The sequence below is a fragment of the Aotus nancymaae genome, unplaced genomic scaffold (assembly GCF_030222135.1).
Source record: "Aotus nancymaae isolate 86718 unplaced genomic scaffold, 86718_ANA_hifiasm-v0.15.2.pri h1tg000029l, whole genome shotgun sequence".
NCBI lineage: Eukaryota > Metazoa > Chordata > Mammalia > Primates > Aotidae > Aotus > Aotus nancymaae.
Genome location: NW_026988442.1, coordinates 74100907 through 74126649, shown reverse-complemented (window position 1 = coordinate 74126649; position 25743 = coordinate 74100907). Strand labels below are relative to the sequence as shown.

At 36.5% G+C, this 25743-nt stretch overlaps 1 protein-coding gene across 1 annotated transcript in view; it reads left to right on the top strand.

Moving 5' to 3' along the window:
* THSD7B (thrombospondin type 1 domain containing 7B) overlaps positions 1-25530 on the top strand; it is a 1057843-nt gene extending 1032313 nt beyond the window's left edge. The window contains exons 22-28 of the mRNA XM_064382803.1: positions 5717-5876; positions 7007-7180; positions 7279-7374; positions 9637-9719; positions 13055-13247; positions 15602-15689; positions 24331-25530. Of these exons, the coding sequence (XP_064238873.1) occupies positions 5717-5876; positions 7007-7180; positions 7279-7374; positions 9637-9719; positions 13055-13247; positions 15602-15689; positions 24331-24412 (876 nt within the window). The 3' untranslated portion in view covers positions 24413-25530. The remainder of the gene's footprint in view (positions 1-5716; positions 5877-7006; positions 7181-7278; positions 7375-9636; positions 9720-13054; positions 13248-15601; positions 15690-24330) is intronic.
* Positions 25531-25743: the final 213 nt, after the last annotated feature.

The following is a 25743-nucleotide window of genomic DNA, read 5'->3' as shown; positions in this document are numbered from 1 at the left end:
TGTTAATGTTACATATCATTTTTGCATATGGTGTACCATTTTTACATCCCTGGGATGAATCCCACTTGATCATGGTAAATGATCTTTTTAATGCATTGTTGAATTTGGTTTGCTAATACTTTGTTCAGGATTTTTACATTTATTTTCACCAATGATACTGGCCTATAGTTTTCTACTTTTGCTATGTCCTTTTCTGGTGTTGGATCAGGGAAAGCTGGCTTCATGAACTAAATTATGAAATATTCCCTCTTCTTCAATTTTATTTGAAGAATTTAAGTGGAATTGGTATTAGTTCTAAATTAAATGTTTGGTAGAATTAATTAATGAAGCCATCAGGGTCTGGGATTTATTTTTCATGGAAGACTTTTAAGTACTGCTTCAGTTTCCTTACTTGTTATTAATTTGTTGAGTTTTTCTGTTTCTTCATGGTTCAATCTTGGTAGGTTGTATATGTCCACAAATTTATCAGTTTATTCTAAGTTTATCAATTTTTTGGCATGTGGTTGCTCATAGTATACTGTAATGATTATGTGTATTTCTGTGATCTCAGTTTTTGTGCCTCTTTTTTGGGTTCTGATATTATTTGGGTCTTCTTTCTTTTTTCTTAGTCTAGCTAAATGTTTGTCAGTTTTATTTTTTTAGAAAACAAATATTTGATCATTTGATCTTCTGTATTGTGAGATTACTTTCACTTATGGCTACTCTGATATATATGATTTTGTCTCTTATTTATTTATTTATTTATTTGAGATGGAATCTTGCTCTGTCGCCCAGGCACAATCTCAGCTCACTGCAACCTCCGCCTCCCAGGTTCAAGCAATTCTCCTGCCTCAACCTCCTGAGTAGCTGGAATTACAGGCGCGTGCCGCCATGCCTAGATACTTTTTGTATTTGTCAAACTCCTGACCTCGTGATCCACCTGCCTCGGCCTCCCAAAGTGCTGGGATTACAAGCATGAGCCACGGCACCCAGCCAATTTTGTCTTTCTACTAATTTGGGGTTTGGTTTGTTCTTGGATTTCTAGTTCCTTGAAGTACGCCATTAAATTGTTTATTTGAATTCTTTCTACTTTTTCAATGTAGACATTTATTCCTATAAACTTCCCTCTTAGTACTGTTTTTGCTGTATCTCATAGATTTGGGGTTGTTTTTCCCATTTTCACTGTTTTAAGAAATTTTTATATTTTCTTAATTTTTTAATTTATTCATTGGTTATTCAGTTTAATTTCCATGTATTTGTGTAGTTTTTAAGGTTCCTCTTGTTATTTATTTCTAGTAGTATTCCCTTTACTCAGAAAACATACTTGATGATATGATTTCCTACTTTTTTTGAATTTGTTGAAACTTGCTTTGTGGCCCAAGATATGGTCTATTCTGAAGAATGTCCCATGTACTGATGAAAATAATGTGTATTCTGCATCAGTTAGGTGAAATAGTCTATAAATATCTGTTAGGCCTATTTGGTCTAATGTAGTTTAACTCTTGTGTCTCTTTATTGATTATGTGTCTGTCCTGTAAATTACTGAGAGTGGGGTGTTGAAATTTTCTACTATTATTGTATTATGATCTCTCTTCCTTTAATTCTATTAATGTTTTCCTCATATACTTGGGAACTCTTGTGTTGGATATATAGACATTTACAATTGCTATATCCTCTTGCTGAATTGACCCCTTTATCATTATATAGTGACCTTCTTTGTCTATTTTTATAGTCTGATTTGTAGACTATTTTAACTGACATAAATATAGCTACTCCTTCTCTTTTTTATTATCTTTTTTTTTTACTTCACTTTCAGTCTACATATATCTTTATAGGTAAGGTGAATTTATTGTAGACAGTATATATTTGGGACTTGTTCCTTTATCCATTCAGACACTCCATGTCTTTTAATTGGAAAATTGAATCTATTTACATTGAGTGTTATTGATAGGAACTTATTACTGCCATTTTTTTGCTTGTTTTCTATTTGCTTTGTAATTCCTCTTTTCATTTTTTTCCCCTCTTCCTCTGTGGTGAAGTGATTTTCTCTGGTAATATATTTTTTAAAATTTATTTATTTTACTTTAGGTGCATACTATATCTGGCATTTCTCCCCATGTTATCACTCCCCACCCTCCCCTCCCTCTGCACCCCCCATTGTCTCTCCCCTCCCCCCCGAACCGTCCCGTGTGTGATGCTCCTCTCCCTGAGTCCACGTGTTCTCGTTGTTCAACTCCCACCTATGAGTGAGAACATATGGTGCTTGGCTTTCTGTTCTTGGGTCAGTTTGCTGAGAATGATGGTTTCCAGATTCATCTAAGTCCCTACAAAGGACATGAACTCATTGTTTTTTATGGCTGCATAGTATTCCATGGTGTATATGTACCACATTTTCTTTGTCCAGTCTATCATTGATGGGCATTTGGGTTGGTTCCAGGTCTTTGCTATTGTACACAGGGCTGCAGTGAACATACATGTGCATGTGTCTTTATAGTAGAACGATTTATAGTTCTCTGGGTATGTACCCAATAGTGGGATTGCTGGGTCAAATGGAATTTATATTTCTAGATCCTTGAGAAATCGCCACACTGTCTTCCACAATGGTTGAGCTAATTTACACTCCCCCCAACTGTGTAAGAGTGTTTCTATCTCTCCACATCCTCTCCAGCATCTGTTGTCTCCTGATTTTTTAATGATCACTATTCTAACTGGCGTGAGATGATATCTCAGTGTGATTTTGATTTGCGTTTCTCTAATGACCAGTGATAATGAGCGTTTTTTCATATGTTTGTTGGCCTCTTATGTGTCCTCTTTTGAAAAGTGTCTGTTCATATCCTTCACCCACTTTTGAATGGGGTTGTTTGTTTCTTTCTTGTATATCTGTTTTAGGTAATATGTTTTAATTTGTTGCATTTTACTTTTAGTAAATCTATTATAAGTTTTTGCATTAAGATTACTATGAGGCTTACAAAAAATACCCTGTACACATAACAAGTTATTCTAAAGAGGTGACAGCTTAATTTGTATTGCAAAGAAAACAATAGAAACAAACAAAAAAATTTAAAATTTAACTTTTTCCTCTGACATTTTGACTTTCATTTTTTTCAATTTACATACTTTTTATATTACCTGTCTCTGAGCAGTTTGCTGTAACTGTTACTATTTTTGATAGATGTTTGTTTGGCACTTCAAATTACAGCTATGAGGGAATTGTACACCACAATTACAGTGTTAGGATATTCCATGTTTGTCCATGTGCTTAATTTTACCAGTGGGTTGTATATCTTCAGGTGCTTTCTTTTTGCACGTTCATGTTTTGGTCTTTCAAATTGAAGAACCCCCATTAGCATTTCTCGTAAGACAAGTCTGGTGATGATGAATTCTCTCAGGTTTTGTTTGTCTGTAAAATACTTTATCATACCTTTATATCTGAAGGATAACTGCTGGATACAGTATGCTTGGGCAGTGGAAGTTTTCTTTCAGAACTTTGAAAATGTACCACTTCTTCCTGCCCTGTATGATTTCCATTGAGAGATCTGTTTCCAGATAAATGGAAGCTCCTTTATGTATTCTTTGCTTATTTTCTCTTGATGTTTTTAAGATCCTCTTTTTCTCCTTTGCCATTGAGAGTTTGATTATTATGTGCCTTATGATAGTCTTATTTGGGTCGTGTCTGTTTGGTGTTCTGACTTTGCAGTACTTGGATATTTATATCATTCTCAGGTTTTGGAAGGTTTTCTGTTGTTCTTTATTTGAATAAGCTTTCTACACTTTGGTCTTGCTCAACTCCCTTTTGAGCACCAATAGCTCCTAGATTTGGTCTTTTCAGGTAATTTTCTATATCTTGTAGGCAGTCTTTGTTCCTTTTCATTCTTTTTCTCCTCTGTGTATTTTCAAATAACCTGACTTTGAGCTCACTAATTCTTTCCTCTGCTTGATCCATTCTGCTTTTGAGAGCCTCTAATGAATTTTTCAGTTCAGCATATGTAGTTGTTTCAATATTCCTACTTTCTAAATTATTATTTCAAACTCTGTTTAATTTCGCTGATAGATTTCTGAATAGATTTTCTGTGTTATTATGGAGATCATAGAGTATTATAGAAATTGTTATTTTGAATTTTTGGTCAGAGAGCTCACATATCCATGTTGTTAGGATCACACACTGTTTTCCTTTCCGTATTCTTTCGGGGTAGTTCTGGTTCCCTGTTTCCCTTGTTTTTTATGTATGTACATCTCTGTCTTTAAGTTGAAAGATTAGCTATTTATTCCAGTCTTGTCTGTGTGACTTGTTTTGGTTTTTATTGGATATGATTTTTTGGTAATTCCTTGAAATTTAACTGTTGGTTTTCTTTCTTTTTTCTACAGCTAGGTTGTGGCCTTCTTTTCAGCACTGATAGCATCTTGGGCCTAGGTTTGCTTTGCTTCAGTAAACAATTAGTGTGCTGCCTTTCCTGAATAGGGGAGGTCCCCAAGGTGATATCCCAATAGTGTCAGAAGGCTGGCTAGGGGTTCATGCCTAGGGGACCTGTGAAACCAACCTCCTACAGCATGGTGCTGCTGAACAGCCACTTTGACTTGGTATCTCATTTGGATGAATTACAGAACAGTTTTCAGAGCTGGGGATCCCTTCCATCTTTGTCTCTGGATACCTTACGGATGTTTCTTTCTTCAGGCACTTCCCATGGGTTAAGGCAGGGACAGGCCTCTTGCCAGGATGCTTAAGATGATGGGGAAGCTGGTTATCTACTGCAATCTCACATTTCACAGCATAGAAACTATGAGTAAAGGGGAAATTTTCTGTGTCTTTTGGTTCTGGGCAGATTTGAGGGAGGGCTGTTGCAGATATGCAAAAGTCTGATTCTCTTACCACTTACTGAGTTTTTTCACTTTTGTGTGGCACCAGGAACTGTCTTATCCTCATATTTGATCTCTGGGATACAGCTGATGATAGTCTCAAAATTGAATATTTGTTTTTGGTTTTCTGTGGAGGGGGCTGGGAGAAAGGTGAAGCCAGCTTACTTCTATACTGACATTTTGGAACTGAAGTCTTCTCTGCCAAAAATTTTATAGTAGGAAACCTTTTATCAGGGAGATGGTAGGGCCAGATTATCACTAGGAACCATCCAATTCTAAGCTTCTATTTCTGTGAGACACTGTACAAAATTTTTCTAATTGCCTAGAATACCTAAGTGACATGCATATGATATGTCTTCAAGAAGCATTATTCAGCATAGAAGGAATGCTGTGGAAACAACTTCTTGTGGCAATAGAGAAAAACAGTGTTTTAATAGAAACTTTAACCTAATCCATATAAAAAAGTACTGAATTCTACAAAAGAGAAAAACAGGCAAAATAAAAGAAATTTATGCCCTATAGCTTTACATGTTCCCATTGGGGGTGATTACAGATGAGGTCATTTTATCACATACACCTAGACAAATTATATATTGTTTTTCTTTTTTAGTCAGTCTTGGCTGAGTTCCAGAATGAATTGTCATAGTCTGAGTACATAAGTTACGTGGTATAAATTTCCATTTTCCCACTGCAGCTTCTCTATCAGCTCTGGCGGTGTTACTCAGCGATGCTTTATTGTCAACAATTGAGAGAAAGAGCTCACAAGAGGAGGAAGCTTCCAAAAACATGCGACTGTGGTCTTCTTAGACAAGAGGTAGCAAGAGCCAAAACTTTGAGATGTGAATTATTTGGGTAATTTTGAAAGTATCATCTCCTCTCACAGGGTGGAGACTGTGGAGAAGGAGTTCAGGTCCGCAGCCTTTCCTGCATGGTCCACAATGGTTCAGCATCTCATGCAGCTGGACATGTTGAGGATGCACTATGTGGAGAAATGCCCTTTCAGGACAGCATCCTGAAGCAGCTGTGTTCTGTGCCTTGCCCAGGTATGCAACGCTAGTGATTGGGAGTGCCTCCCACAGTGAACTTTTTATTTTTTATTTTACTATTCTTTTCCTGGAGATGCTCTAGCTCATCAAAATTAGAGTTTTTAAATAACTTTAATTCATTTTTAATTGTAGCTATCACTTTGATGGAGCCAAAGTAGGCAAAAGCAAAAAAGGCACTGGATTTAGAAACTTAAGAGCCAAGTTGAAATCTTGTCTCTATCACTTCGTTATTTCACTTGGGGTATGTAGTCTAGGCGCTGTGAGCAATGGTTTCTTCATCTAGAAACTGTGATGTTAATACCTTATACAGTAGCACCTAACACATTGGCCAGAATTCAAAAAATGATGACAGAATTCTGGGTGACGGCATGGTGGGAACCAGTAAGGCTATGAGTTCATGAAAGCCCTCAGTAAATGTGAAGTTCTATACAAATGTGAAGGTCATTATTAGTTACATAAAATATATGAGTTTATTTTAATACAAGTAACACAACCTAGTTTGGATGGCATAAGTTCAAGGTGACAATATATTTTGTACAACATATACGTATGTATGTATACTCACATATATGTATGTATAATATGCACACATATGTATTATAAACAGAAATATTTGTATGCATAATTTGTAAAAAGATACATTTATAAATTATAAATTATATTTATTGAGTGAGAAAGATGTTCAGGGTATTAAATTAAACATTTTTTGGTCCAAAAGATAGTTCATTTCAGTGACCTACTTATTCTCTTTTACATGGTTTCTATGAACATCCATTTTATGATGCGATGCAGATCTTTGAACACTGAGTTACTATAATCTTTATATCTCCCTTCTAAAAATTATATTAACACGAGCAGATACATAATGTTTTCTAGATGTGACTACTACAATTTGAAGCAAAGTAATGACAATCTAGTTTTTGACACTTTCTTGTTAAACAAGATTAAACTATAAATTACTTCATCATTCTTAGTACATTCTGATTGGCAAATTGATCAATGTAGAATGTGTAGTATCTGGAAACACACATATCACTGCAAATCTCTGTGTGAGCCCTGCCCATGCACATGTTGTCCAGTGCCAGTTTTCATGCTGTTTCCCCCACCCTGTACTGCCTGATGTCCAGGAGACTGCCATTTAACGGAATGGTCAGAGTGGAGCCCGTGTGAATTAACCTGCATTGATGGAAGAAGCTTTGAGACTGTGGGCCGCCAGTCTAGGTCAAGGACATTTATAATTCAGTCTTTTGAGAACCAAGACAACTGCCCCCAACAGGTTCTAGAAACACGCCCTTGTACAGGTACCAAGAATACTTTTCAGTTCTTTAGCTTTCATTGATCAATGCTTAGAATTCTAAGTGAGGTGTAATAGAACTGCTATTTTCATATTTACTTACAGGAGGCAAATGTTATCACTACACATGGAAAGCAAGTCTTTGGAACAATAACGAACGAACTGTATGGTGCCAGCGTTCAGATGGCATTAATGTCACAGGTATTCCTGCCTAAGACTCATGTGGGCACATCACAAAGATCCATGAGTATTGTTATTTGTGAGAAAATTAGCTTACAAATTATAAGCAAGGGTGAATTGGGCAGATAGCTTAGATGAATTTTATTACAGATTTTCATTAGACCTTTGCATCTTAGAAAGAAAGCAATTCAATTTTAAGACCTATGAAAATATCAAACTACTTAAATAAGCTGAAATAAAATAAAATGTCCTTAAATATCATGATCTGAGATAAAGACTGAAAAGGGCAACTGTTAGAAAATTTTAAATCATGTCCCTTCTCAATAAAATGTTTTGAAGGACATATCTTAGCATGTGTGTGTGCAGTACTAAACTGATATAAAACATACCCAGAAGTTGAAATTAAAGAGGTTAATAAAGATAAAATTTTAAAATTAAAATATTCTGTATGTTAATGATGCAGAAGGCTTTTATGTTGTAAATTATAGGTATTTGTATTCATGCACTGGATGCTTAGTTTTTGAATATTTTGTGAATCACAATTATTACTTAATATCTAAATATAGACTGAGCAAAAGGTCCCTCATTCATGATGATAGATACCATTTGATTGTGCAAATGATCTTCTTAATAATTTTTGAGGTTTTTAAATACTTTCTTGTCAGAGCAAATTAAATTGTCATTATTTTTACTTAGTACTACGGTTTACAGAGAGCTTGTGCAAGAGCTGGGAGAAGGGCCTATAGGAATAGAAGTGTTGGCAGCTCCTCCTTTTTCTTGTTTACTTGCTCTTGCACTATTGGTATTCTTTTTAATTCATAGTTTATCCATAAAATAATTTACTTTAAGCTACTTGTCCTTTTTGTAAGTTGTTAAAACTAAATATACTGTAAGTCTCCCCAGTCAAGAACACAGAAGGCATCATCCTCTGCAATATTCTGAGAGTTAACACACTGGTAGGGTCTTTGCTATCAATTCTCTGCATGGACTTCCTCATGCACAGTGTATAACACGTAGTCATCTGATGAAGAAGCTCAGGTCACCAGTGCCATCTGATAAATATTATTAGAGCTTAATTTAATTCTTAAAATTAAAAAATATGTTCTGTAACCTATGTAAATTCCAAGATTTTCTTTTCTATCCCTAAGAGCTCTCCTCTCGCTGCGGTACTCCTGCTGTGGAGATCCTTGGTTTAAAGTGTGGAAACCCTCCCCCATCAGCACCAACAGAGTTCATAGAAATAGGACTGTGTGGTTATTGCCACTAACACCCAGATTATCAGTTTCACACCTAGATGCTAATTCTGGACTGTTAATTTTGCTTTTTAAAAATTTATCTGTGGATTCTTTATTTTATTTTTCAAGTCACAGTGAGAATTTAGCTGCTTCATTCCCAGGGACAATGTAGGTCCAGCTGTTCCCAATTCTGCCTTAGGCTCAAAGCTTTTTACAGCTACAAAACTATAAACTATAATGGGCTGACGATTGTAGTTATCCAAAGGTTAGCACCTTTCAGTGCAACTAGCGCTATATAAATGGTGCTTAGTCAAATTGTCTCTAGGCTTTCTCTCATGTCTCTTTTACTACCTTGAATTTAGCAAAGCAAGATTAGTACGTAAATGATTTTCCAGTTTAGAGATACGCATTATCCCATCCATTTACTCAAAACTATGTACGGAGCAGTAACAAGTACTGTGTTAGATGTTTGACTGTCCCTTCTAGAGCTTCTGCACTTGCTCTTAAGAATATGTATTTGTATGTGACTCTGTGTGTATGTATTTCAGTTGATTTACATTTAAAAATATTACCAATGTGTTTGATGCCATAGTCCTATGAATTCATTCATGGCATTCTTTTAGCATTTACTGAGTTGATGGAATCGGCTAGTGCCTAGCTGGGTGCTAGAGTGGTATATATGTAGAATGAGTGTTCCAGCAGATGTGTTTTCTGCTCCTGAGTTTAAATTTAGATTTTATCAATTCTTCTACAGATTTTGATTCTTACAGACTGCACTCCAGCATAGCTGTATGATAGAATCACGTCACCATTAAACAAGTATAAAAACTCTACTGCAAATAGCCTTTGTTAGAAGAGCCTCCCATTTCAAACAATTCATTTTAGAGTAATCAATAAAATAGGCTTAGACCATAATGTTGGCAAATAGATTTTTCAAAAATAATAATACTGTTGCAAAGAGGCCAGTGCCACAGTTTAAAAATTACCAAAAAATTAGAAATGTTTATTATAGAGAAATCTGCAAATGATGGTGGAATTTCCTTTGTAGGGGGCTGCTCCCCTCAAGCCCGCCCTGCTGCCATTCGGCAATGCATTCCAGCCTGCAGAAAGCCTTTCTCCTACTGTACACAGGTGAGTCATGTGCTGGAGTCTTCTACAAGTCCATTAATTGTTGTGTTTTACACTTGCAATCAGATGTTCTCCTGTCTGCTGCAGCGCAAGCAACAGTTCCACATGCCCACAATACCATCTAGAGGCATCTGCAGGAGTAATCACACTTATAAAGAATTTCTCAGCAGGACCATGTATTAAGGAGAGTAGTTTTTTTTTTTTCTATAAATCTGTCTTTAGCCAAATCTGTCTTTCAAATATCTAATTTATATTAGCTCTATTTACCAATAAGTGTTTCAGTTGACTTATGTCTTCTCTTCTCAACCTTATATACACCTCACCTATTTTGAAAGATATTACAAATGTTCATATTTGCTATAGTTATTATATAAATTTTATTACACTATGATTACTGTGGAGTGAGTACATTTTTAGTTTAAGTAAGCTGAGTATGTGACTATCATTGAAAAAAATATGTGTGGGGTTGGGGGTCATGTATGTATTTTTTTTTTCAAAACAGACATTTATTTGTACTTTTTCTCCTATAACTCACATCTACCACACCTCAGGAATTAATGTAAAACATATAATATATTCTAATCAAGAGCACTCATAGTATGCAGTGCATATATAATTTTTTAAAGTATGCTACATTTTTTAAAGAAACAAATTTCTTCTCATAGTATGCTCATTCTAAAAAATGATTTGATTAAAAATAATTCAAGTACTCAGTCCTATTATTGGCCTTACAATTCAAGATGGCTTAATTCTTTACCACAGAAAAGACAGTGGGTAAGCTTGCAGAGGGGAATAGAAGGTAAGGAGGAGGAGAAGTTCAGGAACTCCATTTGGGTTAATGATGTTTGAAAAGTAGAAAGTGTAGCTTTATACTAACTCTCTGAATGTCTTCTTTAATAAAACAGAAATTACTTTTTTTCCTTGAATTCTTGAACATATAACTGACTGGTTAAAACTTTTCTCTCACGCTAAAAATAGAGATGCATCTTAAGAATATGGCTTTAATGGCTGGGATTATAAAAATTTTCTTAATTAGATCTCTCCATTGTGATATGAAGATATCATTTGGTGATACTTTCAATTACAACCAACTGAAAATGTCATATTTATGTGTTCTTATTATATGACTGCAACCTGATCTAAACTATGGACAGTTAACCAAACATGTGCTTTTCTTACCTTTTTCATTTTGTAGAAGATTGAGGTGACTTGTTTACTTTTAGTATATATTTCTCCTCAAAATCACATGTTCTGTAATAATTGATGACCTAAATAAAGTTAACCGGTTGACGAGGATTGGCGTGAGTAGCTGTGTGAAGCTAAGGTCTGTTCAGAAAATGCTAGATAAATAGCTTTAGTAAGAAGCCATAAGAGCAAAGTCATAGAGATTCATAATCTTATGCTTATTCTCCTTCACTCTTCTCTATTGTCTGTATACTTCCTGGAGGAAGTGCAATTATTTTCAGGTTCACTTCCAGAAACAGATAGGAATTTTAATCTATCATGTCTCACAATAATCTGCTTCTCAGTGACATTCATGGTACTTGAAAATGACCAGGAATTCACAGACAAATATAAAGGACCCATTGTCACAATGCCAGCTAGGGATGTGATGTGGGGTGACACTCGAGTTATTACAAGGAAAGAGTAACTCAGATAGATATATGCGTATTTCTCTTGAGCATGTGCCTTTGGTGAAGTCTTTTATCCCCTGTGTAAGGCTGCCCCGCTTGAGTGCAGAAGTAAGCCTGTGAGCAGAGAGGTAGTTTGATCTGGTTACGTTAGCAGCAGTGCATCCATACAGGTCTGCCACAATTTGAGACTTGCCTCCTCAGAGGAAAGAATTCATCTGAGAGGATAAGGCAAAGTGAGAGGCTGAGGCAAGTATTTGAACAAGAGTGAAAGTTTATTAAAAAGTTTCAGAACAGGAATGAAAGGAAGTACACTTGGAAGAAAGCCAAGTGGGCAACTTGAAAGATCCAAGTGCCTTCTTTGATCTTTGATTTGGGTTTTATATGTTGGCATGCTTCCAGCATCAGGGGTGAACGTTGTGTCCCCTCTCCCTGAATTCTTCCCTTAGGGTGGGCCATCCAATAAACAGTGGCCTGCCAGGACTTGGAAGGGGTCTCGTGCACAGTGTGTTTACTGAAGTTGTGCACATGCTCACTTGAGGCATTTTTCCCTTACAAGTTACGTGTTTCTAGAGGAAGGTCGTATACAAGTTAAACTGTACCATTTTGCCTCTTAGTGAAAACAGTTGAGCTCATTTGCCCAACTCCTGAGATTTTATCAGGAAGCTGCTTATCACCAGCTTTAGGTGTTTTCTATCTTTTGGGAGACTGCCTTTCCCTAGTGCTGGCTGCAACCAAGTACTGTTTTAGAGAGACAGTTTAACAGCTGCCTAACCATCATCTGATGGTTGCCTTGCCTAACATTCCTGGTGGGGGACCCTTCTCCTTCCCTGCTATGTTTTTCCAGCTAGGAAGGTTGAGCATACTCTAATAGTTAGTGGTCAATGGTAAAAGGTAATGGAGGGATTTTGCAGCTGGGGTAGCAAGAGCACTTAATTCAAAGAAGATATGTACATAATCCCTGTTGCTTTGCTGCTCAGTAGGAAGGGTGGGCTGAAGCAAGTAGGCAAGGATCTGAAACAAATGGGGATAAGAGTTGAAGATAATTTGGTTAAATGCCATAAATATCTCCAAAAGAGAGGAAAAGATGGCTTGGCGCAGTGGCTCATGCCTATAATCCCAGCACTTTGGGAAGCCAAGTCAGGCGGGTTACCTGAGATCAGGAGTTCAAGACCAGCCTGGCCAACATGGTGAAACCCCGCCTCTATTAAAAAACAATAATAATACAAAATGAGCTGGGCATGGTGGTGGGTGCCTGTAATTCCCAGTTACTCAGGAGGCTGAGACAGAAGAATTGCTTGAACCTGGGAGGCGGAGGTTGCAGTGAGCTGAGATCCTGCCATTGCACTCACTCCAGCCTCGGTGACAAAGCGAAACTCTGTCTCAAAAAAAAAAAAAAAAATAGAGACAGCAAGGAAAAGACTTAGTTAAATAACTTTATTCACAAAGAACTATGGTTTAATATTTGGAAGGTGTCAGAATTGTGAACACAGTTCAAAAACCTAGCATTTTATTTAAGAGCTGACTTTGGAATTCAAAAAGACAAACTATGTATTTGATTTTCATCTCATTGGCAGGTCCAGTTTCCCAAAACTCTAAATTGCCATGATGTATAGTGCAAATGTTAAGTGATTTTAACATGTATATTGTTATTCATTCATCTGCTCAACTCACTGTGTAACCATAAAAATATTCTTTACGCTGTAGGGTGGAGTCTGTGGTTGTGAGAAGGGCTACACAGAGATAATGAGATCAAATGGTTTCCTGGATTACTGCATGAAAGTACCAGGCTCAGAGGACAAAAAAGCTGATGTGAAGAACCTTTCTGGGAAAAACAGACCTGTGAATTCAAAAATACATGACATTTTTAAAGGATGGTCTCTTCAACCACTTGATCCGGGTGAGTTTCTGTTGTGAGTAATAAATGAAAATTTTCTCATGGGAGGTCTGTATTTTGACCACTTCTCATGATGGAAAGAATGGAGGGAAGGGGAAAAAGAAGAGAGAAGAAATAGGCAATATGGTATAGTTCAGGGTTTCCCAGATTTGAATATCGCATGATGCATGAGTTTCTTTAAGTGTACAGTAATTCAGGAATGGTTGAGAGGTAAGTCTCTCAACCCCAGTCTAAGAGACAATGAGTTAAGTAACAGAATAATATCCTTTGAAAATATCTTTTTTTTTTTTTTTTTGTGAGAGGGTCTCACTCTTGCCCAGGCTGGAGTGCAGTGGCATGATACTGTGTCATGGTGTATCACAGGGATACTAATAAGAGGTAGACCTTCTTTTATGAACTAATATGAAAATTAGTTGAAAACAATGCTTTCAACCTACATTGTTTAGTGAAAGAAAAAGTAAAAATCAAAGTGCATGATGTGCACCATTTGTGTCTTTTTAAGAAGTGCATAAATTGATATGTGTGTGCTCAGCTGCTTGCATATGCAGAGAAAAACTAGAAAAATTCACCAGGAAACTGGTACACCGTGATAGCTACTGGATAGAGAATTGAGAGGGTGATGGGAAGACTTATTTTTCACTGTGTAATTTTTAAAATAAGTTTTAGCCTATCTTTTATGTCCTTATAGAATATATTAATACTTTTTTAAAGTAACATGACTTAAAGGTTTTGTACCATCACATACCTCTAAACTGGGGATTTAAAAACACTGGATCCTCCCAATGCACCAATCCAGGAGGTGTTATGGATTATAAGCTATAAGGAGCATTCTCACTCAGGAAAGAGTTTTTTGTTTTTCGAGCAATGTAAAAACTCAGAATAGGCCATTTCATCATTAGTGTTTCAAAGAGATTTGAATCAAAGCTTTGGTAAAACTTTTATGACCATAGAAAAATACCATTACTACATTGAACCTTATTCTAAAATCTGATTGAGGCTTGAAAGTGTCCTATAAGCAAAAACTATAATAGGTAGTTGTAATATAATTGAAAGTAATTGCAATTTTATTCAAAACAAGTGTTGTTTACAATAGATTTTGATTGTTTTTCCTCCCATAGAAGCTTTTTTGAATAAGACACTGTTATGTGTATTTTGGACCTGTAGTTAATTGCATTCGTGTAGTATAATGAATCTCTGTGTGTTTCTTTCAGAACTAAATGCAGGTCCTTTGGGATGCTGAGGCATTGCCTTTGTCAGTCCAAGTCTAAGTTTACTTAGCTATATGCCCACATAAAATCAAGCAAAAAAAAAAAATTAGAGTGACAGAAACAACTCAAGTTTCTATCATATGTAGAAAAAAACATATATATATATTTGTGTTTTTATATATATATATGTATATATACTCAAGCTTATATCTTATATGGAATAAAAGTAACAGAATAGATTAAAATATATAGTTAATTCCTTTTGTTAACTGTAGTAGATACCAGATCCAAAATAATGTGTACTTGTAGACACATGGTCATAATTTTACAGTAATTTGGTGAATTGATTGACTTGTTTGGTCATGTGGTTTTTGTTTGCCTAACATTATTCTGGAAGTAGAACCACTAAAAATTGTCATAGTAGTTTTCTTTCCATGCAAGGTTGTCACTTAGTTATAATTTTCTTTTTTCTTTTTATATTGTCAAATATTTTGCCATAGTTTTGCTATTGATATGGCTGTAAGCACTTTAAATTCAAGCTAGCCTACAAATTGACTGGATTTTATAAAATATTGATTGCTGGTGTTTGTTTGGTATTATGAAAAAATTTGATTGACTATCTTATATTTTACATTTTCACTTTTTTTTTCCCTCATTTGAGAGCTGTTACCTATGAGTATTTCCACTTATGCTTATGACTTATGAGTGTCTCGGAATTCAGATGAAAAGTAAAACATTCAGCAAAATAAACATTTTGGTGCCATGAAGTTACAACCTAATGTTTTTGAGAGTTAATTTGCTAAAAATCAACAATAATGCAAACTGTTTATTTGTAAAAGTCCATTAAAAATGGCTCCATATAATAACATTTTCAAGTTTTTTTCACAGACATAATTTCTGGTAAGAAACCCATATTCTCGTGATGTTCTAAGAGAGAATCTTTTTAATTCCCGATTCTACCTGACAATTTACAGAGTATGCAAGAACATTACTAACTTCTACAGTTGAGTGCACAGTTGGCTAAGGTGCTGGTGTTCAAGTACAGAACTAACGGTCAGCTTGGGGTTGTCAGATCTAATGTTGCCCTGTCTCTCCAATGCTGGAGACCTCTGTATGCTAAGCTTCTTATGTTATCTCTATTTTAAACAGATGGCCGAGTAAAAATTTGGGTCTATGGCGTTTCAGGTGGCGCTTTTCTTATCATGATTTTCCTAGTATTTACTTCCTACCTTGTTTGGTAAGTACTAATTAGTAAAAAGTATATATTCATATTTTTAGAGATTTCATGTTATACTTAAAAGTATAAAAAAAGTATGTCAGGATCATTGACCAGTATAACAGGATTCTTGAGGCCACAAATAATCTTCAACAGTAGAATGGCTGAGTAGTTGAAACAGGGAATCATTATCTTTTTTGTTCTTATTTGAGATAATATTTTTTAAATTTGGTATTTGAATAACATGAAAATCAATGGTCAGGACTTTTCCATTTTGGTGTTTTGATTTAGATCAGTAGTTTGCAGGCTTGACAATTCACTGGTGTCTCCTAGGGAATCAGGCTTGATCCCACTCCCCAGAGATTCTGATTTAATTAGTCCTGGGTGTGGCCAGGTCATCTGGGTGTTTAGTAGCTTCTCAGGTAATTCTAATCTGTGGTCAAGGTTAAGAAAATTACTGTAGATAATTTTAGTTCTTAAATATTGAATGGTTAGGTTAAACTGATCAGTTGGTTCAAACAACCTGTAAGCACATTTTAAATATTAGAGCAAGTTGTTTTACTATATTGACCAGCTATGGGACAAAATTTAATTGATGGTCAATTCCAAAAAAAACCATTTTGTAAAGTGACTAGTTCCTGAGAATTTATTGTTCTCAGAAAATAATGACTAGTTTATCATACAGAATATATGTTAGTTGGTGAACTGCTCTTGAAACCAGACAGAATTAAATGCACTTAGCTCTTGAACAATATGAGGATTAGGGGTGCCTACTTTCCCATGCAGTTGAAAATTCAAATATAATTTCTGACTCCTGCAAAACTTGACTACTAATGGCCCACTTTTGACCAGAAGCTCTACCAATAACATAGTCAAATAACACATATTTTCTATTCTATGTGAATTATATACTGTATTCTTACAATCAGGTAAGCTAGAGAAAAGAAAATATAATTAAGAAAATCATAAAAAATGGAAAATATATTTACTATTCACCAAGTAGTTATGGATTATCATGAAGGTCTTCATCCTCATCATCTTCATACTAACTAGGCTAAGGAGGAGGAGGAAGAAAGAGGGGTTAGCCTTGTTGTCTCGGGGTGGCAGAGGGGGAAGAAAATCTGCATATAAGTTGATGCAGTTCAAACCTGTGTTGTTCAAGGATCAACTGTAGATTTTAATGTTTTCAAGTGTGCTGAGAATATTTTATCAGCTTTCTGAGCAGAAGTTTCAATGTATTTTTTTATTTTCATGAGATCAAAGTGTTACTTCACTTTTTTCTCCTAATAAAGATATTTATATTCATCATCTGTCTCAGAGACTATTTTTCTGAGGATTTTTGCCCAAGTTTTAATCTTGATTCAAATTTAGCCGTTGTCTATTTAGCCTCAAATTGTGTTTCCAAGGCTACACGGATTTTTAAATCTTTGGTCTTGGTCAGTGAAAGTCAGTAAAGAACAAGATGACTTTAATTCTTTCTGCCACCTATGGTGATAGAAATTGAATCCCTAGAAATTAGATTTCTATCCAACTAACATTTCCCCGTTGTTGTAGTGAAAAGTGTCATCTTCAGTTGGTCATTCATTCTAGAATCAAATTTTTTTTTACTTTTTTTTAATTCAAATTGATAAGTTTGGTTAGTATTGTCTACATCTACTCTAAATGAGCAAATGTGAATTTGAAAGCTTTGCATGAGGTTTAGAAGAATAAGAAGCGTTCACCACCAGAAAAGATTAAAACAAGGGGGAAATTTCTTAAATTGCAGCACAAGACATGTAGGTTTGACCGACAGGAAACTGCTTTCAAAGCAATCAATAGGCTAACACAGTGTAAGGTAATTAGATAGTGTATCAGTCTATAAAAGCTTACATGAATTCTAGCTGTTAGTAGCCACATCCCCAAATCCAGATTCAACGGTTCCCTTTTCCCTTAAATATTAAAAAGATTAAAAATTAACATGTAGTAACACATACATTTTGCCTTTTGATTTTTCTCCATTCCCTTCTACCTAAAAATGTGTTAACCATAATCTATTCCTTTGACAACAAATATTTATTAAGGCCCCTTTCTGCATGACTCTAGGCTCTAGGAATTAATTAGATACATCATTGAATTCTGTTAACAAACCAATTTCTAGAGAATTTTTATATATATATTCATGAGGTAGAAGTGCAGTTTTGCTACATCAATATATTGCTTTGTGGTGAATTTTTAAATATAAAATATCAATAAAATGTCTCTTTTCAGTAGCCAAATTATATATTTATGCATGTTATTTTTCATAGCTTTTATATAAAATATCAATAAAATTTCTCTTTACTTTTCAGTAGCCAAAATACATAAATATTCATGCACATTATTTTTCATAGCTGTTTTCTTCATCCCCAATGCCTGCCTTTAATAGTGTCCCTCTGGAAGTAGCACTCATATTTGGGCTTGTTACACAGTCTCCCATCTGCATTCTACAGCCAGATTCATCTTTCTGAAGCTTAGCTCCAGGGATCAGACCTCTCCTACTCACACATGAGCTCTGGCTTCCCACCGATAACAAAACTAAAGTCATGTTTTGGCTGCCTCACCAGTTGACTAAAGTCTTCCACAGCTGGAGCCCAAACAGCTCTTTCAAAACTATCTTCTACTAATTCCCTATACAGGCTGGTGTGTTGTCTAGGTCCAAACACATTTAATTCTTCATTTTCTAACTATGAAAAATTAAAAAACCAAAAGAAAAAAAATTGACTTTTTAAATAAACTTTTGGATTTAGATAATAAATTGTCTATGCTAATATTTGATCAATTCACAAATTATACAGTTCCATTTATTATCTTGTACATATATAAATACAATATTTCATTATATACAATGTTCATTTTCTCTAATTTTATATTCATAACACAGTTTTATTCAATGTCTCCATCTATCTTTCAGATGAGTCACTCTTATCACTGCTTTAGTCTTTCTTTTCACAGTTTGCTTCAGTATCAGGTTTATTCATTTTCACCTAAGTTGTCTGAGATAGCATTTCTTTGGATCTCTTTATGCTGCTGTTTCAGAGGTTTTATCCTAGCATCCAAGTGCCTATCTGCATATATTAGGGAAGATGACCATTTGACTTGTTCTGTCTGTATGTATATTATTTTCATTTTTTTTTTTTTTTTTTGAGACGGAGTTTCACTCTTGTTACCCAGGCTGGAGTGCAATGGCGTGATCTCGGCTCACTGCAACCTCCGCCTCCTGGGTTCAGGCAATTCTCCTGCCTCAGCCTCCTGAGTAGCTGGGATTACAGGCACACGCCACCATGCCCAGCTAATTTTTTGTATTAGTAGAGACGGGGTTTCACCATGTTGACCAGGATGGTCTCGATCTCTTGACCTCGTGATCCACCCGCCTCGGCCTCCCAAAGTGCTGGGATTACAGGCTTGAGCCACCACGCCCGGCCCTTATTTTCATTTTTTTAAAAAGTTATTTGTTTAACAAATGTAGCCCCTCATTATATAAAAGATTTTATAGTCATTGAATATGACTATAGCCTCTTTCTTAAAGATAATTTTTAGGAGGAATAATTTTACATTAGAGTACTATATTAGTCCACTGTCATACTGCTATGAAGAAATAGCCATGACTGGGTAATTTATATAGGAAAGAGATTCAATTGACTCACAGTTCTGCATGGCTAGGGAGGCCTCAGGAAACTTATAATCATGGCCAAAGGCAAAGGAGAAACAGGCACCTTCTTCACAGGGTGGCAGTATGAAATGAGTGCTGAGGGTAGGGAAAGAGCCCCTTATAAAGCCATCAAATCTTGAGAGAACTCACTTACTATCATGAGAGCAGCATGGGGGGAAGCCATGATTCAAGTACCTCTACCCAAATTCTCCCTTGACACATGGGGTTTATGGGGTTTATGGGGTTTGCAATTCAAGATGAGATTTGGGTGAGGACACAAAGCCTGACCATATCAGGCACTTAGAGTACTGCCCTGCTAATTTCCCAAGGAGGTTTTCTGCTTCTGTGGCTTACTCCTTGTATCCCATTGCTACCTATTGGTACTCTACCTGTTTATTCATCCCAAACTCAAATACCAACATTTTTCTTTTTAAACAGTCTTGGATAAATTGTTCATGTCTCTTTTCCTGTGGTATTTACCCCATGCTAATATTGTAGTTATTTATATAAACATCTTCCTCCTCTGTCAAACTCCAGAGAGTTTGGGTGGGGAGAGGTAATGACTATGCTTTATGGAATGTTTTAAAGCATGAGTTTGGTAAAGATTTATTGAGCAAATAAATAAATGGATGAGTAAATGAGTATATTAGTAAAAATTAATTTATTGCCAGTGATTTTTAGAAAAATAGTCTAGGAAAAAAATCTAATATGTCAAACATTACATACATTGCCTTATTCAATCATAATAATCCAAGGATGTGTTGCTATTGCCATCCCTATTTTAAAAAGTAATTGATCCTTAGGTTATATAATTTTTCTGAGGTCACATGCATGGTAGAATCAACCCCAGGTTTGCCTACCCTTAGAGTGCATGCTGGTCCTTGAGTCTTTGTGGTTTCTTTCCCTTGAGTAATCCCCAAAACTCTTTAGACTCAACATAATGTCTATAGCTTCCAAATTTCCTAGAGGCTGCTTGTTTCACAGGTAAAGTAAGCTGTAGACCTGGTACAGACCTATTGATATAAAAACACATACCATTTACTGTTACATATGAGTCGCCTAAAGAAACTCAAAGAGATATTTTCACAGCATCTAATTCTATTAAATGGATTGCAGAAGAGTTAGAGGATGACAGTTTTAGAGATTTTATACTTTTGCCAAAAATAGAAGCCTTAGGACAAGAGAACTGCTATAATATGCCAGGTCTTTGGTGTATACTTCAGATGAAAGCAATTTATAATAAAACTTGAAAATGCTTCTGAGAAAATATCAAAAAAATAGTCTTCTTAAAGACTACTTCTTTCAAATACTAGCCTTCGAACATCTACCATTAGTGTTTGGAGTTTCAGAAATATTATTGATGCCCCTAATCCCCTGGCAGTAAATATCCATGAGGCAATTTAATGGAGATGACCACTGGATGAGCTCGCTGTTAACCGAGATGTAGCACCTGGAAGTTACGCCAGATAATGACGTCCATTCTGCCTTGCCCAATACGGTTCTGTAATGCACTCTCATTCTTCCTAAGTTTGAGTGGTGCTTGTACCTCCAAAGGCTTGCCTCTCACAAGTGGCTGCCAAAACAAAAGATGGTTTGCTGCTTTCATCAAACTAGTTAATCTCTCCTGGCCTGAGAATGAGTCCTTGCTGGGAGGTGCCAGAGACTTGCTTGTCAGTCCACAATGAGCTCACTTTTCTGGCTTAATGCATTTTTATCCTTTGCTAAAATGCAAATGACCCAAAAGAGGTCGCTTCAAAATGTGTCTGCCTGTGATCTTTCACAGCCAGGATGGCAAAATGGTTTTATGCTTTATGCCAACTCTAAATGTGGCCGTGGCTGTCAAGAGTGCTCCATTAGGAAGAATGATGAGGCTACACCTCAGCTCAACAGGAGAGAGTAGAGTGATGGATTAGAGATGTCCACCTGGGCACAGGATGACTGGTGGTGTTGGTGGCCTATGTGCCAGGCATTTATGGGTCCTGATTTAGTGAGGGAGGGAGGTGATCATACCTTTTCTGAAACCAGAGTGGAGGAGAAAAAAAATAAGAAATAAACTTACTTCTAAAGGAAAAAGTGGATAGTATAGGGAGAAAGGAAAGCAAACTAGAGGCTCTAAAGACAAGCCTCCTGCTTCCTGGCCTCCTCAATATTGGCCTTGCTGAGTGCAGTCTTGCCCCTCAGCTTCTCCTTCTGGGATTCTTTTTTACCAGCCAGAAAGCCTTGCAAAGCCCCTGCTATGCAGCAAAGTACTACCATCTTCAGTGGTCCAGAGATTAACATTTGACAGGAGGCTGATCTGTTCTAAGCCATAAAACTTCTCAGATCTCATGCATTCATAGTTGTGATTTTAGTATCTGGCAATTGGGAGGTTGCACAATATGAAAAGACGCATAATAAATGCGGTCCTAATCCCAATAATCCCCAGCACTCTCCATGGCCCACAAAGGACCAAAGGCATACCTATTAGTAGCCCCCACTTTCCTTCAGAGGTGGCCACGGTGTCTGTGATTCCAAACTTGGTAAGTGGTATAAGCATATTTGTGTAAATTTTGAGTAGAATATTCTAAGCCTGGATCACAGAGGCTGGCCAAGCTGACTTGTCTCCCGGGTAGTAGTATTGTCTCTTTACAGAAATATGACCACCTTTAGCCTTTCTCCTGGCTTCCTATTCTCAACTCCCTGGTGCTCGAGATTCTCTAATTTCTCTTTGTGAGTGGCCTTTAGCAAATTCCAATTAAAGGCAGACTATCAAAATCTCTGTTTGGGAAGCACCTAGATTTCTTACCCCTCTCTTCTTCTTTGCTCCCTTCCCCCACAAAAAAGAAAACCGAGGGAGGTGGGAGGGAGAAGACTCCTGCTATAATTTCAGATGAACTTCCTTGTACTCTTTTTTGCCATTAAGACAACCCACCACCACCACCACCACCACCACCAGGGTGGATTTACAGTCACATTCAGATTGCCTCAATCTCTGGTGTGTGTGTGATTTCTTAGCACCTTTAAATGCCACGGAGTAGTATGCCCATGACTCCGTTTCAAGTGGGGTTCATGCCAGAGCCTGGGCCCATCAGTCCAGAGTCACTGGAACATACTTATACATGAGTACAGATAAAGTTAAATTGGATGTTATTCAGATAATTATACAATACCATTTTGAGCATTGGAGAGGACCTGGAAAGCAGAAAATTGAAGGCGAAGGCTCCCTCTGGAGAAAATTCTGAATCGTGTTTTTGGGTCTCCGCAGCTTCTCTGGCTGGAAGTTGTTTGCCTGCAGCCATCCCTGCCCAGCACTCAGTATATCCTCAATGAGCACCTGCTGCATGCCAGGTGCCAGGATGAGGGGCACTGGGAGAATCTGTGGTTTCTTTTAGGGGTTCTGTCAAAACCATTTTTAATTTATTTCTTTAACTTCTATGATTTGCTTCAAACATCAATCAAAAAATTAATTTTATTCCTTAAATTAAAACTTGTGCAATTTAAACTAGGAGTTTCTCCCTGCAGCCACTTTAATTTTATCAATTTTTTATTGCAGTAAAATTCACATAACATAAAATTCTCCATTTTAGCCATTAAGTGAAAGAAGCCAGACACAAAAGGCCACATACAGTATGATTCCATTTATATGAGATATCAAAATCCATCAGGGCAGGGAGTTAATTGATGAGTGGTTGCCAGGGGCTGAGAGGAGGGGGAAATGGGGGAGGGATTGCTTGGAGGGGAGCAGAGTTGCCTTTTGGCATGATGAAAATGTTCTGGAGCTAGATAATGGTGATGGTACACATGCTGTGACTGTGCCAAATGCCACTGAATTGTGCAGATTAAAATCTTTGTTTTTAAATTAGATATACTCAGAATATAAAAAATAATTCATATGTGCAGACAAAAAAAAAGTCATTTTTCTCCAAGTGCCAAATGAATGCCATATACATACAGAGAGTGTGGTGTAAAGGTTAAAAGCTCAGGTCTGTGTGTTAGATTTGTTTAGAATGCAGGCTCTGCCACTCACTTAGTGACCTGAGGGGAGGTAAGCAACCTCGGTAGTCCTTCTCTGTAAAGCAGCAATAATCCTAATGTCTCCCTTGCAGGGTTGCTCTGTGATGTTTTGAGAGATTTTGTGTAAAGTGTTCAGCACAGAGCTTGGCACTTAGTATGTATCCAATAAGCAATAGATGCTAATACAAAATAAAAGCATGGAAGGTTGGAGACGGAGAGAGATGAAGCCAGGCTGTGTAGGCAGGGTGAGGCAAAGGCCCTGAGGAGGGAGGGCAAGTGTGGTGGAGGTGAGAGAAGTGAGTGGCAAGATTAAAGGTTACAAGCATTTATAAATACAAGTTGAGATTTGCCCATACCAAGAAACAAGAAGTGTACTGCAGGGTGTTCTGCCCCACGTCTGGGGCATCGCTGTATGATTTGGAAATGTTCTTCAACTTAAGCTTTCCTTTCCATGAGAAGGAAAAGCAGCCTTTACTGACCTGGAGAAGTTGTGGACTTCAAGTAAAGCAGAGACCAGGTGAGAATGGCTTTGCACGGAGTAGAATTGGTGAAATTTTCTTGACACACTGGCATCTTGGCAGCTAAATGTCAGGTTCCAGGTCAAGGTAGAAGTGTGTTTACTTAAAAACAAGACCAGGGTGAGGCGTGGCTGCTCCAGCCACTTATTATGTTGAGCATCTGTGATGTGAAGCTCATAGTAGTTTAAAAACTAGTGAGTAGCAGACATCCCTGTTGTTGTGTATCAATGAGAACATAAAAGGAGAACAGCCCTTCTACTAAGTTCCTTCATTCCACTAAACCAATTTTAAGATTGTGTAAGATGATGACTTCTTAACAGAAGGTGAAAGTATTCAGTATTCACAAAAGGAAACCCGCACATCCAGAAAAATGAATCTTTTTGTCATTTCACCACTTGAATTTCTATACTTCAAAATTGTCTTTGGCAGATGAAACGGAGCTCTATGAACTTACTTTATCTGAGGAATTTTTTTCCCTTTGCAGCAAGAAGCCAAAATCACATCAAAGCACACCTCCCCAACAGAAGCCTCTGACCTTAGCCTATGATGGAGACTTAGACATGTAACCTGAAAAAGAAATCCAAATGTAGACATCAACTGCCTTAACTGCTTTCTCTTTTGTAGCTCTCAGACTTCTCAGTTTTTTGAGGAATCTCGTGATGTGATATATTGGGCAGAATACAAATATTGCAAAAGTAATATTGCCTCTACTTCATTTGGACATGGAGTCAAGGATTATTAGGTCTGCCATTTTGTTTTCAAGTTGTTTGTGGGTGTGAGTGTTTTATTTTTTGGTTTTCCCAAGGGATCTGAAAACCCTTCTCTTCCTGTTTGGAACTGGGAGGAAGAAAACATGATGGAATTCCCACAGACTTGTAAACTTGATCTTCAGCAGCATAATGACAATCCAGAGGAAAGTCCAATCAAGGCATTTATTGTAAATGATGAGTCTGACACTGCATTGTTACGCACTATATTAGTGCAAAGTCTTTATTCTTCCCATACTTCCACACTGAGTTTTCTAGAGTTTACATTGGTTTAAAGACTTTCAAATTGGATTGCCTATTTTCATGAACACAGAGAGAATGGATTACCATTTCAAAACTTCTCTGAGTTTTTAACCTTTAAATATTGTATTTTGTTTTCTAGCCAGGGGATGATGGCACTTCATGGGTTGCAGCTACTGAAAATAACAGACTGTGTGTAATTGCTTGACTAAATGAAAGCTAGGTTATTTTTGAAGGGAATGTGTACTGAATGTGTACTGAATGTGTACAAATGAAATAGGTGGCTAAATTGGAGAATGAGGTATATTATTTGGTTACTAAAACTGTATTTTAACAAAAACTTAGCCATGTAGATATAGCATTAACCACACACAGTTGTAATTCAGTTTAATGATGACAAACTCTGCTTTTGTAATTTCAATTTTCTTATCTGAATATTTATAAATCCTTTTTTTGAATTTAATTATCTGACCTCATTTAATACACATCGAGCACCAATCCTGTTTGTAGAAAGTCTTGCTTTTATAAGGTTTCAATAATATCTAAAACAACACATTAAAAAGCTGAGACCATTTTATGAAGATAATTGTTTGTAATCATAGGTGTTGAAAGTAAAAAGGTGCCATCTTGTGGTATTGACTTGTATTTATAACAAATAAACTGCTCAAGAGACTGCAGTGTTGGCTGTTCTAGATTTATTCACTTCTGAAGTGCCTTGTCCTTGCTTTGACAAAAACAGTGTTAATATCAATTTTTGTCAGTGTTTTAGGGGTTGACAGCTGCTATCACTGACAGAAAAAAAGAAATCTTACCCCTCCACACTATCAACCATACTAGGAAACAGCACCAGTCACAATGACATAGAGTAGCTTTTAGGGAGCATTTAGGGC